A 15,989-nucleotide genomic window follows, 5' to 3' on the forward strand; every position below is an offset into this window, starting at 1 on the left:
GCCAGCTCTCACAGTAGCAAGGCCATTAATGAACATCACGTTCGGGAGGGTCCCCCTTAGCCTGGAGGTAACAGAAAGTGCTAATCCCACCAGGAAGTGCTGCACTCACTTTTCCTTGGACATCCGGGGGATCCCTTGGATACAGGCTCCATCCCTGTGAGAGGAATTTCAACCCACATGGAGGGGGTGTGAGGCTGAGTACCTCTGGCCCAGACCGGGCCTCACTGACTGTTGGCAGGCCATGAAAGACTTCGTTTCCAATCTGGGGCCTTCCTGATTAGTCCTTCAGGAATCACAAGACTTTGATAAGCATCCAGGGTATATACCACACGTACACACGCACAAGTACTTACTGTTGGCCTCCTGAGTGAGCGGTTTAATGAGAACTAAGTTATACCTTAGGCAGCGCACTGCATGCTTGGTACGTTTTATGACTCCCAGCCTCCTCCTGGACTGGGGCACGGAAGCCCTGTGGAGATGCCATCTCTACGCTGAGGGAGTTTTGCTAGTTTATGCATTTATCAAATGCCTCCTGTGGTCCTGGCACAGTCAACTTTTTAAGTGTTTAGTGTTTGATGTGGCTTTTAATACTTACATATGGCCAAGAAAATTTAAAAGGTAGTAAAGGTTATATAGTAAAAAAAGTAAGACTTCCTCTCCTACTCAGTTTTTCTTCATGGAATGTCCCAGACACGACTATTAATTTCTCATCTGTTTTCTAGAGGTAGGTTTTGCCTTTGTGTAATTTATAACACAAATGACACAGTATTCTACTGTTACTTTTTTTCCTCATCACATGTGCCCTCAGGTAGGTCAATCAATCAATCCCTTGTGGCCCTGAGTTCATGAGAGTAAGTAACTGACTTTGTACCATGTAGGAAATGGCACAGGAGAAGGCAGACCGAAAGTTCTGGTAGCCATACCCAGCCCAAAGTGATGATTGGATTCTGTATCCAGATGCAGTACTTATATACTTTAAATATTTTTACTTATGTATTGGCAAGCAGAGAGAGACACACACGGACAGAGAATGGGCATGGCAGGGCCTCTAGCTACTACTGCCCACCAACTCCAGACATATAGACCCCACTTTGTGCATCTGGCTTTAGGTGGGTACTGAGAAGTCAAACCTGGCTCTGCAGGCAAGCGCCTTAACTGCTGAGCCATCCCTCCAGCCCCCAGCATTTGGACACTTTAGATGAAGGCTGTGTGTTTCAAAGGAAGAACAAAGATGAGGCCTACCTGTGATCCTCAGTCCCTTCCCAGCAATTCATCTCTCACCACCAGGTTGTTTATTCTACTGACCACAGTAATATGGGACCACACCTGCCTCCTCAGAAGACAACTTGGGGACCAGCAGCTGCCACCCACCTGGGCTTCTCATGGGTTTTCCTGTCCTGTGGTATTTTGACTTCTGTTCACGCTGATTAACAGGGCTGGCAACCCACTGTAAGCTTTGCCCATTCTAGGTGCCAGGCAGGTGTCAGCCCTGCAGCAATAGGCAGGAGCCCTTTGGTAGTGGAGGTCAGAGCTGATGCCCACGGGGAGCAGAGCAGACAAGCTCCCTGTCGTGCAAGTCCCAGACTCCATCCCTGGCGCAGTGGAGATGGTCAGCGCTACGCGGGTAGCTGAGCTTCCTCCGTTGTGACAGCAGTGACCATCGGGGTCATTCCGTGGCCAGTTGAATTGTTCGCAGCTTCGAAGTTTGCAACACCTCTTGTCAGAACGGTCTTGGAAGTGATTGGCAGGTTGGGAAGAAGGAACTTGGCCCCTGGGGAATCTAGGTGGTAGTCAGGTCTTTCTCAAAATGCCTCCCAAAGGCTCAGGAGAGCCTCGGGACGGGATGCATTTTCCACATAGAAGGCATCGTCCAGACAGAAGTGCGGAAAAGCGCCTCGGCCCCTAGACATGTGCTGTGTGACTTCAGAGTGCGGCTGTGTGAGGTGCACGCTTCGACTCGTAGCTCCCATGAAACGAGCGTGCAGCGCGTTGAATGACTTTCGTGTTCCTCTCTTACTGGCAGGTCACAGGGAAGGCACGCGTTCTTCTACCTCGTGGGTGCTGCTGAGCATCTTTCTGGGAGCGGTGGCCATGCTGTGCAAAGAGCAAGGGATCACCGTGCTGGTAAGAGCCGCAAGCCGGGCGGGGCCCTTTCCTGCACCCACTGCCTCCCATGAAGATGCCACGGAGGGCCAGCCTGCCTTGGCAGCCCCTCTGCCTTTGCCTCTCGTTGCTGGCCTGCAAGGTAAACCTTTCTGGACCCGTGGCTTGTGCCGTCACGGTGCTGACATCTCAGGTGGGGAATTGCCTGGTGTGGCCAAGCATCCATAATGACCCCTGAGAAGTGCTTCTGGGGCACGGTGTGGATCCTCTTGGAGAGCTCCTGTAGAAAAAGAGAAAGCAGTAGTTTGAGTTTCCCGAAAACTCTCATGCACATATGCCATCCTACATACAACAGGAGGGCTGGCTCCAGCACGGGCTTTCATCCTGGACGTAGTGTGGGCAAATGTAGTTTGGAAAGGAACAAGCGGTAGTTCATTACCGAAACCTCCAGGCACCCATATCCTTGGCTTCTCTCCTGTCTCCTCCACCCAGGAGTAAGATTTCAATCAATGTTAGAGTCAATTTGATGTGAAACTAAGAAAAGTCCACTTTAGAGAGTTTCTTTCCTCTTTTCCTTCCTTTCTTTTTCTTTTGTAGTATTTAGGATTGAACCCATGACCTTGTGCTTACCAGGCAAGTACTCAACCACTGACCTACATATGTCCTCAGCCCTAATTTAGGATATCTTACACTTTTTCCATTTGCCACCCTCTTCTCACCAGATAAATTTTCTTTCTTTTTCCTTGGGTGGGTGAGTGTCTGTGTGTGTGTGTGTGTGTGTGTGTGTGTGTGTGTGTGTGTGTGTATGCATGTTCATATGTTTGTGCATGTGTGTGTGTAAAGGTCATAGGCTGACATCAGTGTCTTTTTTGTTGTTTATTTACTGATCTTTATTTGTTTGCAAGAGAGAGAGTGTGTACATGTGGTATGCTAGTGTCTGTCCATTGCCTTTGCAAATGAACACTACTTTATGCATCTGGATTTAGGTGGATGCTGGGTAATTGAACCTGGGCTTTAAGCTTTGCAAGCAAGCACCTTGACCCATTGAACCTCCGCAGTCCTTCAGTGTCTTTCCTGACTGCTGTCCACCTCGTTGATTGAGATACAGTCATTCCCTTGGGATCCACAACTCACCATTTCAGCCAGTCTGACTATCCAGTTTGCTCTGGGGACACCACCTTTTTCTTGGCCTACCTAGTGCTGAGATTGCAAGCAGGCCGCCACACACACCCCCTCCCTGGCATGTATGTGGGGTCTAGGGGTCTACACTCAGGTCCTCACACTTTATCACTGAGCCACCTCCTCAGCCCCCCACCGGAGAAATGCTTATGCAACCCCAGGTAAATAGGCATAGAAAATAGGTATGCTTTGTAATAAAGGGTTACAAAGAAACTTATTATAAAATAATTATTTGAGGAGAGGGCTTAGCAGTTAAGGTGTCTGCCTGAAAAGTCAAAGGATCTCTGTTCAATTCCCTAGGACCCACGTAAGCCAGATGCACAAGGGGGCACATGCGTCTGGAGTTGGTTTGCAGTGGCTGGAAGCCCTGGTGTGCCCATTCTCTCTCTCTCTCTACCTCTTTGCCTCTCTCAAATAAATAAATAAATCAAATATTTTTTTAAAAAGCCCATCTTTTAAAAAAAATTATTATTATTTGAAATACACGTAAGCATTATTAGAAACGAAAAGATGAAAGCAAACTCATGTAGTGAAGAGACGGCTATGCGCATGTGTGTCTGACGAGTACAGTTCATGCTCCTGTCCTGAGGAGCGAGTCTTTGTTTTCCATGGTCAAACCGGCACGATTCTACAGCGCAGAAAGCTGTGTGTGCAGGAAGAGCCCTGCCGTTCACAACGTGCGGTAGGCACAGCCTGGCGGAGGGGGCATGCTCGCCGCCCGCGCGTGCCCTGGTGGCCGGCGGGGGCCAAGGCCGCGTGCTGTGCTCAGACGCAGGGCTGCAGCGAAGCCGAGCGCCGCAACGCAGCCAGGCGCGGCCGACACCCCTCGGGTTCCTCGCGTGCTTGCTTGTGGGTTTGGGTTTTGCTGGTTGCACATCCAGAAAACCTCTTAGTATTGCCAGAGTGTCTGCAGTCCCTACATTCAGTCATGAAATGCCGTGGAGTCTCAGGTGAAGACACTACGGTGGGCTGGAGAGGTGACTAAGCCATCAAGGCACTTGCTTGCAAAGCCTGAAGGCCTGCCTTCAATTCCCCGTTACCCAAGTAAAGCCAGATGTACAAAGTGACTCATGCCTCTGCAGTTCGTTTATAATGGCAAGAGGCCCTAGTGTGCCCATTCTCCCTCCTTCCTCCCTCTCCCTCTTCCCTCACTTTCTCCTTCCTCCTTCCTCCTTCCTCTTTCTTCCTCTCTCTCTCTGTCTCCTTCAAATAAATAAAAATATTTTTTTAAAAAAAATGTTATGGTCTGTGTAGTTAGGCTGGAATTTAAACAAGTGTATAGGGGCTGGAGAGATGGCTCAGCAGTTAAGGCACTTGCTTGCAAGGTCTGATGTCCTGGGGTCAATTCCCCAGTAGCCACACAAGCTAGATAAACACAGTGGCACATACATCTGCAGTTTGTTTGCAGTGACAGAAGGCCCTGACGTGCTCATCTTCTCTCCCTCTCATGAGTACATATATATATATTTTTTAAATACAGAATAGAATTTAAGATGTGTTTATCTAGCTTGTGTGGGTACTGGGGAATTGACCCCAGGACATGAGACTTTGCAAGCAAGTGCCTTTATCACACTGAGCCACCACTTCAGCCCTCTAGTCTAGTCTTTAAAGCCAAACTTCTCACTTTCTACTACTGTCTGATTGAGATGTAATTCACATAGGATAAAGTATATGGATTACAAAGGTATGACTTAAACTTGGACAGATGTATACATCTGTGAAACCTTCACTCCAAGACACAGGTAGAGCACCCCAGAAGCAATCCAGCGACGGTTTCACAGTGAAAATAATTTAAAAAATCTTAACACAATAGCAACTTTAAGGTCCTCCATCCTGAATGATGCTCTGATGTAACTGGAGAGTGGAATGCACACAAATCTATATTAAGATCCTTCTTTGTTACGTGGGGGAAGCCCAACATGGCCGTGTTGTTGTCTGTTATGATAAAACCAGTTAGTTCATATCCCATCACCCTAAGGTATCTGTTGCTTCAGACATTTAATTAAGGCAGGAAGCTCATTTGCTGAAACTTCCTGTGTGGGAAGGTGCAGACCATCCACTGTGAGGGACGCTCCATTCTTCCTGACTCTACTCCTCTTTTTCTCCCTTGCTGGTCTCACCTCCTCACAGCAGCCGGTCTACTCCAAACTGAAATTATGATTCGGTGGCACTCTCCTCTTGAAATCTTCCTAGGGTTTCCCAGAAAGCAGGGGCCCCTCTGCAGGCCTGTGGTCTCAGCCAACCGTCGTCCCTGGCCTTTCCTTTCCCAAGCCGGTCAGGCTGTCCGTCCGTCCCCCCCCCAGAGCCCAGTGTTGCAGTTTCCTCAGAGGCCTTCCTGGTGGTCACCTCCACATCTCCTCCTCATGCTCACTCCCGCTGCCACGCCACCATCAGGGAAAACTGATGGTGACCTCGGGCACAGGCTCTCTCTCTGTGGTGATCACCTTCATTTGATCTTTTTTCCTTTTAATCTTCATAGGACTTAAGTTCCCCCTAGGACAAGGCAGATGTCTGGGGACCCTGGGGGAAGGGGGTGCAAAGCTCGAGTCGCAGAGCAAGTTCTCAAGGAGTCTTCATTGAATGGGAAAGCGGAAGGTCCAAGAAAGAATAGTCATTGTAGATGACAACGCCTACCCCTTCCTGCAGCTAAGTGCGGAGTGTGCGACACTGGATCATCTTCCCTAAGGCGCCCTGAGCAGCACCTTCTGGAGCTGAGCTGGCTGGGCTTGAGTCCCAGGAAGAGGGAGACACATCGAAACTTCCTCCCTTTCTGATCAAGACTTTTGTTGGCCTCATATCATTGCAGGAAAACTTAGATTAAAGGTGAAATCAAAACAAAGATTAGTGGTTTTTATCAAGCTCTGCCTGTAAGATTGTTAGCCAGCAAGGATATGACAGAGAATTACTGTGGAAATACACTTAACTCTGACTCAGTTACTTTTAAAAAGTATTTATTTATTCATTTACTTATTTATTTGCAAGCAGAGAGAGAGAGAGAGGGAGAGAGAGAATGGGCATGCCAGAATCTCTAGCCACTGCAAATGAACTGCAGATGCATGTGCCACTTTGTGTATCTGGCTTTATATGGGTACTGGGGAAATGAACCTGGGTAGTTAGGCTTTGCAGGCAAGTGCCTTAACCACTTAGCCATCTCTCCAGCCCACTCTTTCTTATTAGTTTATTTTAGAAATAGGGCATGGTTGCTCACACCTGTAATCCCAGCATTTGAGAAGTTGAGGCAAGTTTAGGGTCAGCCTGGGCAATAGAGTGAGACCCTTTCTCCAAAACAAAAAAGGGTTAACTTTAAACATTTGTTTTGTTACCCTGTCACGATGGACACATTTAGGAGGATTGTTCTTGTGGGGTTCTTGTGTAACAAAAGTATTTAGCGGCATGCCTGGCCTTTGATTTTCAGAGCAAGGATGGCATCTTTATACCTCATTGTCTTAAAATGGCCCTGGACCTTGCTGGAGTCCTGCCCGGCACAGGTGTGCAGAGTCACCCTGTCGAGGACCTCTGCTCTGAAACCTGGGGCAGAGATGTCTTGGGCGACTTCAGAAACTACACACTGAAGATCACCGTCACAGGGCCAAGAACCAGTAGCAGCAGCAGCAGCAGCATTCAGGAGCTTGTTAGCAAGCCGTTCGGGATCTCGGCCTCCGCACCCGGCTCTGAGGGGTGGGACTCTCCACTTAACCTGGTCACAGGTGACTCAGGAATGCTCCAGCATTTTAAAAGCACTCAAGATTAGGTTGACTTTGCATAAATAAAATGTGAACATTTTGGAGCTGCCTCTGCCTCTAACTGGGATGGAGGAAAGAGTGCCAAGCTTGTGTTTGGTTCAACCCTCGTGACCATATGCCATGTGACCCCCTCGGTGACTGTCCCATAGCTCCCAGGGGAAAAAGACGGACAGCATAAGAAGACAGTGGCAGCTGATCAGGGGAGGCCCCGCCTTCTAGGAGATAGCTTACAACCAAGCAGCAACGGTCTTCCGTGACCCATGATGATTGTGTATCACACGAGTGAGTGAAATCAGGAGTCTTTAAAATGTTTGACCCGGCACCCGCCCGTGTATTGGATAATTAGTGGCTCCTTGCACTTATGGGTAAGGGTTCAGGAGGGATGTCATCCTTGTTCTGAAAACCACAAATTACCACTGCTTCTGCTCATCTGTCATCTTCTTGGCCATAAAGCCCCGTGTTAAAAAGACTCAAGTCATACAGGACAGCTCTTGGCATCAGTGCCGGTGTATTCAGACCCGCTCAGGCAGATTGGGTACTGGGTTCTAGTGATGACATTACCTGCCCAAGCCACCTTTGTAAGGTAGATCCCAGGCTGAAGAGCTGTCACAGTAGCATGGCATCATGGGGCCCGTGGAGGGGGTTAGCATATGCAGATGCCCCTTAGCTGTCAGTGGCTGTGCAGAATTGAAGTGAGTCATTGTTCACCAATGATGGGGCGCACTTCTGCAGATTGACAGACAGTGGCTGCTCTCTACCCAGCAGGCCAGGCCGTTGAAAGCCTAGAATCTTCAGTGTATAGTTTCTTTCTTACTTTTTCTTTCTTTTTTTGTTTTCCCTTTGGTTTTTCGAGGTAGGGTTTCACTCTGGTCCGGGCTGACCTGGAATTAACTATGTAGTCTCAGGGTGGCCTCAAACTCATGGCAATCCTCCTACCTCTGCCTCCTGAGTGCTGGGATCAAAGGTGTGCGCCACCACGCCCGGCTTAGTGTGTAGTTTCTTTTTTTTTTATTATTATTTTTTGTTTTAAATTTTATCTTTATTTATTTGAGAGCGAGAGACACAGAGAGAAAGACAGATAGAGGGAGAGAGAGAGAATGGGCGCGCCAGGGCTTCCAGCCTCTGCAAACGAACTCCAGACGCGTGCGCCCCCTTGTGCGTCTGGCTAACGTGGGACCTGGGGAACCGAGCCTTGAACCGGGGTCCTTAGGCTTCACAGGCAAGCGCTTAACCGCTAAGCCATCTCTCCAGCCCGATGTGTGTGTACTTTCTAAAGTTACCCTAGACATCTCCGACCAACTAGCAGGAAAGGGAAAGCAAGCAGGACAGACCCTATCTTTATACCCAACCTCCCCGGATGGTCTGTCCACCACTGCTACAGGTCAGCCATGTGACCACCCTGACTGTAGATCGAATGGAGTGTAGCTGTGTGTCCAGGGAGAAGACAGTTAGGACTGTGTCCAAGAGATCTCCAAAGGCCCATCTCCAGAGACTGATGTGTGTGTTCCACAGCCCCGTATCAGGCTAATTTACAAGACTGGCGGGCAAGGCTGCCCTACTTATTACCCAGGTAACCACTGTTACATGAAGTAGAGGGTTGTATTGGGCCTGAAGTGTATAGGGAGCCAAGGACCTCTAGGGAACTTCTCATCAGAGCATTTTTAGCTCTGCTGTGTCCCTTACACACGCAGACCACAAAATCATGACTATAAGGTATTTACCAGATGGTAAATGTAGAATAATGAATTATGATAAGCTAATTCATGCCAACACATCAGAGTCCTTTGTTAGTACATTCTCCCACGATTACCTAATTCTTTGTTCTCCTTGACCAAGTGACATTGTAAAACGGTGTCTGTGATTGATTTCTCCTGTAGGGTTTGAACGCTGTGTTTGATATCTTGGTGATAGGCAAATTCAATGTTCGAGAAGTCGTGCAGAAGGCGCTACGAAAGGACAAGTCATTAGAGGTGAGTGAGTTACATGCTTTTGTCTTCAGCCTGGACATGGAAAATGTCAAGTATCTCCTAATTCAAAATACTCTTTTCTAAGTATTTCTCATGATTCTAAATTGTACATGAAGCAGCTTTCCAGTGTACCATGTCAGGGTCCTTTAGGCAAGATAGCCACACCCTTACCTATTCTGCAGTACTGAGAATTGAACTCAGGGCCTTGCACATTTAGGCAAGCACTCTGGCAGTGAACTATAGCCTCAGCTGTAGTTTTGGTTTTAATTGTGTGTGCATGTCTGTACGGATGGATGAATATTTATGGTGGGGGTGTGTTTAGCGTATATACCACAGCGTATGTGTGGAGGTCTGAGGACAACGTCAGGGTGTTTGTCCTTTCCCTTTTCCCTGCTCGAGACCGGGTCCCCCTTGCTGTTACCTTGTTTCTAGCAGTTTCCGTGTATGTGCGCCAGTCTAGCTGGCCCACAAGCTTTCAGGTTCTCCTGGTTCCACCTCCCGTTGTCATTAGTACATCCGAATCACAGACGTGTGCACCACTTTCCATGTAGCTTCTCATGGGAGCCGGGGAATTGAACTGGGGCCACAGGCTTCCAATAAAATGCCTTTAACTGCTGATCCATCTTCCCCAGCCCCCTTGTCCTTTCATAAATTTGTATTTTGAGACAGAGTTTTACTGAGCTGCCTGGGGTAGCCTTAAAAGTCAGTTTTATGTAGCCCAAGCAGGCTTTGAGCAAAGTAGTGGAGATGACAGGTGTGTGCTGCCACACCTGGCCACAGCTTTCACCAGGTGAAAACCTTTGCGCTGTCCTCTCAGAACATCGGTGTGCTCAGAAACGGGGGCCTCCTCTTCCGCATGGCCCTGCTCACCGCCGGAGGAGTCGGGATGCTCTACGTGCGCTGGAGAATCATGGGTACGGGCCCGCCGGCGTTTACCGAGGTGGACAACCCGGCCTCCTTCGCTGACAGCGTGTTGGTTAGGGTAAGTGATGAGCCCGGGGCAACCCTGAGCGTTACGTTCTTTCTCTCCTAGGTCCCAGATACTTCTCCCCACCCCCACCCCCAACTCAGTCTGGACCACACTCACAAAATCCCTAACAAATGGACACATGTGGTGTTTTGCTATTGCTAAAGATAATGTAGGATGAAACCAACTTGTTATTAGGTGTTGGGGAGTATGTATTGGCTTCGTGTACAGTCATCTCTTTTGTTGTTGTTCATTTTTATTTACTTATTTGAGAGCGACAGAAAGAGAGAGAAAGAGGCAGAGAGAGAGAGAGAGAATGGGTGTGCCAGGGCCTCCGGCCACTGCAAACGAGCTCCAGATGTGTGCACCCCCTTGTGCATCTGGCGTATGTGGGTCCTGGGGAATCAAGCCTTGAACTGGGGTCCTTGGGTTTCACAGGCAAGTGCTTAACCGCTAAGCCATCCCTCCAGTCCTACAGTCAGCTCTTGATGTCCATGGGGAATTGGTTCTGGGAACCCCTTCCCAATACCAAAATCCAAGGGTGCTGAAGTTCTTTATATAAGAGCAGAGTGTTTGCATGTGACCCGCACACTTCCTCCTGTATGCGGAAAAGGATCATTAGCTTATGTCTGTACTTAGTAGCACAGTCCCCTGCATCACTTCATTCAGGTATGATTCAGTGAAGTACTACTCAGTACAAAGCACATCTAAGTTTTGCCTTTTGGAACTTTGTGGAATTTTTCCAAATAGTTTTAAGTCTGTAGATACAGCCTCATAGAGGCATGACTGTATTTCCTTCCTAAGGAGAGTGAGGAAGGGTGGTTCTTTCTACCCTCAGGATCCTTGCACATCTGGCTAAGGTGTTCCCCAAGCCCATTACTTTCACTGGCAGAAAAGTTGATGTGGCTGGGATAAGGCACTATAATGACAATGGTGTCATGGTACTGTAAGAATAAAGCAGCGTCGAGACTCTCATTCATTTGGTTTTGCTTTTCTTTCTAATGACAAGGTTATCGGGCTTCAGATTCTTAGATGTGCACTTCATAGAAACCAATACGATACCCGGGGGTGCGGCCATGTTCTCACACGGTGAGACTCTGGGACTTAAATTCCCTGGTCACATGGTCTAGGTATCACCTAAGTAAGTGAATCCTAGCCTGCCCAGAAATATAGAAAGCACACTTGCTCTTTCTGGTGGCTTGGCTGTATTTTGTGTGTGTGTGTGTGTGTGTGTGTGTGTTAAAATATGAATGAATTTAATAAATTATAGACTACAAACCCAAGTCCCAAATACAAACAGATAACATTTTATTTTTACACAACTGTGATCCTTGCATAGAAGCCTATGAGTGCCTCAAAAAAAAAAAAAATGAAGTTAGGCTTAAATATATGTATATATGTTCTTTCAAGTTCAGTATCAAGTAAGTGTTTGTTTTCCTTTTGACTGACAGGCCATAAACTATAATTACTACTATTCATTGAATGCCTGGCTGCTGCTGTGTCCCTGGTGGCTGTGTTTTGATTGGTCAATGGGCTGTATCCCTCTCATTAAGTCGGTTGGTGACTGGAGGGTAATTGCTCTAGCAGCACTTTGGCTCTGCCTAATGGGCCTCATATGCCAAGCCCTGTGCTCAGAAGACAGCAGCAAGAGAAGGTAAGAGATGGCACAGAATTTTTAACTCCCATTCTGGGAGGAAGCTGAAGTGTTTGGCCAGCTCCGGCACTGACCACTTTTTGTGCACAGGACGTCTAAGGACATTCGTTCTGAATGCATATTAGTGATGAGGGTGAGTTCATCCACTGTGAGTCCGTGCCTGGCTTCAACTAGTGGGAAGGGAGGTTGGAAGAGGGGTACAGATGACTGCCACACGTTTCCCCCCCCCCCCCCACGAAGCCCCGGGTGAGCCTTTTCGCTGCAGGTGGTCGAGAGTAATTTCTGGTCAGAACAGAGACTGTAATTGAAGTGCATTGTGCCCGTTCCTTTTCAATTCTCCTCCAAAGCCGCCCCCGTGAATGCTGTGGCGAGTTGCGCTCCCAGCGCCCCTCCGAAGAGACGCTGTGCTTTCGCCACAGAAAACAAAGTTTTTTAAGTAGGTTATGGGAAAAAGTAATTATGGAAAACAGACATATCTCGTGGAAATGAAAACTGCTCAGGGTGTTTTCCACAAAGCTCAGGAGTTCATGGAGGTGTTAAGTTCTCAAAAGGAAGGAATGCTCCAGCTTGACTTCTCATCTCAAATGAGCTGGTGATTCTAACCTAGTCCCGGGAAACGTTTACCGTAGGCACAGGGTCCTGGAAAGTCACCGAGTTTGGTGTGGCTCCCTGGTCCGTCCCCTTGCGTCCTGAGGGACTCAGAGAATGGCCTGCTAAGGCTACAGCGTTTCCACGCTTGGCTTGTAGCGATACGGCAGCAAAAACTGATGCCAGTGTCCTGCAGACTTTCAGTGTGTATGCGGGTGTGGGTGTACACGTGTATGCGGGTGACTGTGCGTGTGCGTGTGCGTGTGCGTGTAAGCCACAGGACAACCTCAGGTGTCATCAGTAAGAATACCATACACCTTTTATTTTCCATTGACCTAGGGCTCACCAATTAGGCTAGACTAGCTGGCCAGCAAGTCCTGGGGATCCTCGTGTCTCTGCCTCAACAGTGCTCGGATGACAAGCACGTGCCTCCACACCTGGCATTTTTGTGTAGGTTCAGAGGCTCGAACTGAAGTCTTCACGCTTGTGAGGCAAACACTTTACTGACTGAGCCATCTTGTCAGAACCCCAGATTTTATAACGTTCAATCTACTTCATTCAGTATTATTATTATTATTATTATTATTATTATTATTATTTTGTTTGAGAGAGAGAAGGAAAAACGGACTATGGGTGCACCAGGACCTCCAGGCACTGAATACAAACTGCAGACACGTGTTGCTGCCTTGTCCATCTGGCTTTACATGGGCACTGGAGAATTGAACCCAGGCTAACAGACATGGAAAGCAAGCACTTTCAACTGCTGAGCCATCTCCCCAGCCCAGTATTTATTATTATTCGTGTTAGGTTTAGGGGTAGGCACTTTTTTCATGAAAACTACCTTGAACTAATTGGGATCATACCTAAATGAGTTGGGTTATGACAAGGAACAGGTAAGCTGGTAAGACCTCACAAATGTCATCTTTATAAATGAACTATCCACTTCCTTTGTCCTTACAGTGAGGTAAATTACCTTAGTCATGTGTTTTTCTATTGTGTGTGTATCTATCCATGTGTGGATGAGTGAGTGTGTGAGAGTGTGTGAGTGTTGGACTGAGGACAATGTCATGTCTCCCTCCACTCTGTTTGAGACAGGGACTCCCTTGTTTTTATCACTTTGTGCACGAGTCTAGCTGGCCCATGAGCTTCTGGACTCTCCTGGCTCCACATCCCAGATAGGTGTGTTGGGGTTACAGATGGCGTGTGCCACCTTGTGTCTGGCTTTGTATGAGTGCTGGGGAGGTAAACTCAGGCCAGCAAGCTGACAAGTACCGTGAACACGGAGCCATGTCCCCAGCCCCTCTTCATCCAGCCAGTTCACCCCTTCCTACTGGTGATTTTGTGTTTGTTTGCTGAGGGTGGTATCTTTTTCTAGTTGATTTGATTTCATTAAACAAGGTCTTTGTCATTAATGTAATGTTGCTTTAGGGTACTTTTCATGAGAAGTCAAAAAGCAACCGTGTTTTTTTGGGGCTGGAGAAATGGTTCAGCGGGTAAAATGCTTGCTTGTGGTGCAAGTACAAGGATCTGAGTTTAGGTCCCCAGAGTCCATGGGAAATTCCAGGCATATTGGCACATGCCTGCTGGGGAGGCAGAAAGATCAGGATCCCTGGGGCTTGGTGGCTAGCTAGTCTTAACTGAATGGGTACATTCTAGGCTCAGTAAGAGATCCTGTCTTTAAAAGGTGAAGAGTCCTGGAGGAAAGACACCTGATACTTCTTGCTTCTACATGCACACAAGTACACACACACACACATGTGTAAATACTTGTTCTTCTTCCTCCAGAATCCTTACTCTGGGCCTGGGATTCCTCGTGATCCCATTTCTTCCTGCAAGTAACTTGTTCTTCAGGGTAGGATTTGTGGTGGCCGAGCGCGTCCTCTACCTCCCCAGTGCTGGCTACTGTGTGCTGCTGACCTTCGGATTTGGAGCCCTAAGCAAACACACCAAGAAAAAGGTACCAACCCAGAACAATGCCACGTAGAAAGAGCTGGGGCTACTGCATGTGGCTCACGAATGACAAGTGACCATGTCCTCTGTTCTCAAGAAACCAGTTGCCGCCGTCGTCCTGGGCATTTTGGTCATCAACGCGGTGAGATGCATGATTCGCAGCGGCGAGTGGCGGAGTGAAGACCAGCTCTTTCGAAGCGCCCTGTCTGTTTGTCCCCTCAACGCTAAGGTACCTTGCCTGGCAGGTGTCATTAAAAAGAAGATCTTCCTAGGCAGTCCTTTAAGCCCTCCTGCTGAATCAGAGTGCTTGCTATCAGACAGTATCTGGAGTCGAGATTTTCGTTGTATTTTTTTTTTCTGATGATTTTGTTATGATTCTTGGAATTTCACTTAGCCATAGTAATTCAAAGGAAATCATTACATCCAGGCAGTATCACTAAAGCCAGTTACTTAAAGTTGTACCCGTCCTCAGGGGTGGGGGTGGTCTCAGCACATCTCCAGGCTGGGGTTAGGTAAAGCTCTCATTCTAACCTTTCAGAGCACAGTTTGCAAAAGCCAGACTCTGAAGGAAGCCAGCTTCCTCCAGGCTATAATATGAAGGTGGGAAGACCTGTGAATAGGCAATGGTTTGGTTCAGAAAGCCTCAATTATGTGCTGGTGAGTGCTTTTGCTGGATTACATAAGCATGGATGTGTTTATGCTTTACAATTGACAGGATTTTTGTTGGAGCAGTCTACTAGAAATTTATTTTGATAAATCCAAGCTTTTCACTTAGTCAGGTGTACCCTTTGAACTCTCAACACTCTTTTCTATGAGAATATGACAAGGGGCTGGAGAGATGGCTTTGTGGTAAGCGCTTCTTGTGAAGCCTAAGGACCCTGGTTTAAGGCTCTATTCCCTAGAACCCATGTAAGCCAGATGCACAAGGTGGCACAAGCATCTGGAGTTCGTTTGCAGTGGCTCGAGGCCCTGGTGCATCCACTCTCTCTGTCTCTCTGCCTCTTGCTCTGTCTGTCAATCTCAAATTAAAAAACAAAAATTGGGCTGGAGAGATGGCGTAGCGGTTAAGCGCTTGCCTGTGAAGCCTAAGGACCCTGGTTCGAGGCTCGGTTCCCCAGGTCCCACGTTAGCCAGATGCACAAGGGGGCGCACGCGTCTGGAGTTCATTTGCAGAGGCTGGAAGCCCTGGCACGCCCATTCTCTCTCTCTGCCTCTATCTGTCTTTCTCTCTGTGTCTGTCGCTCTCAAATAAATAAATTTAAAAAAAAAAATTAAGAAAAAAGAATGTGACAATACCTACCTGCTAGGTTTCTTATGAGAGCTAAAGGTACCCAGACACAGAGCACATAGTAGGTCAACCTTGATAGGTTCACGTTTATTTTGGTTTCACAGTAAATAGCAGCCCGATAAAAAGGAAGTTCTGCGTACTTGAGGCATTGGGTTATGAGACGTCTCTGTCAGTCCACAGGGCAGGAGCCACACAGGATGCTTAAATGTGATTTCCAGGAGGGGGTGTGGCTCTTTGAAGTTCTGTCATTTACATTTTCTGCATTTAAAGGGAAGCAGTGGTTTCAGGAAAAATTAGGTGAGTTGACATACCCTAAAGTGACGTATATAAAAGGTGTGACCCCATGCTTGTCTTTTTCTTGTTTTAATACATCTTGCTTGTGAATTAAGAGAAAGTGAGAGTGAATTACTTTTATTTATCGTTGATCCGCTGACCCATCAATTTATGTCATAAACAAATTTTAATAGCAATTAAATTTCATTAACTGTTAGTAGATTTGCTTTCTTTATACTTTTCTGCATAAACAGCAGTAATTACTCCTCCTATTTAT

General features: G+C 47.5%; 1 protein-coding gene across 1 annotated transcript in view; it reads left to right on the top strand.

The window, feature by feature from the left end:
• The window catches only part of Tmtc4 (transmembrane O-mannosyltransferase targeting cadherins 4), a 76,238-nt gene that overhangs the window by 38,744 nt on the left and 21,505 nt on the right, over positions 1-15,989 (top strand). The window contains exons 6-11 of the mRNA XM_045145370.1: positions 2,024-2,124; positions 8,903-8,995; positions 9,810-9,974; positions 11,411-11,613; positions 13,987-14,158; positions 14,249-14,380. Coding sequence (XP_045001305.1) covers positions 2,024-2,124; positions 8,903-8,995; positions 9,810-9,974; positions 11,411-11,613; positions 13,987-14,158; positions 14,249-14,380 — 866 coding nt within the window. The remainder of the gene's footprint in view (positions 1-2,023; positions 2,125-8,902; positions 8,996-9,809; positions 9,975-11,410; positions 11,614-13,986; positions 14,159-14,248; positions 14,381-15,989) is intronic.

The sequence above is a fragment of the Jaculus jaculus genome, chromosome 3 (assembly GCF_020740685.1).
Source record: "Jaculus jaculus isolate mJacJac1 chromosome 3, mJacJac1.mat.Y.cur, whole genome shotgun sequence".
NCBI lineage: Eukaryota > Metazoa > Chordata > Mammalia > Rodentia > Dipodidae > Jaculus > Jaculus jaculus.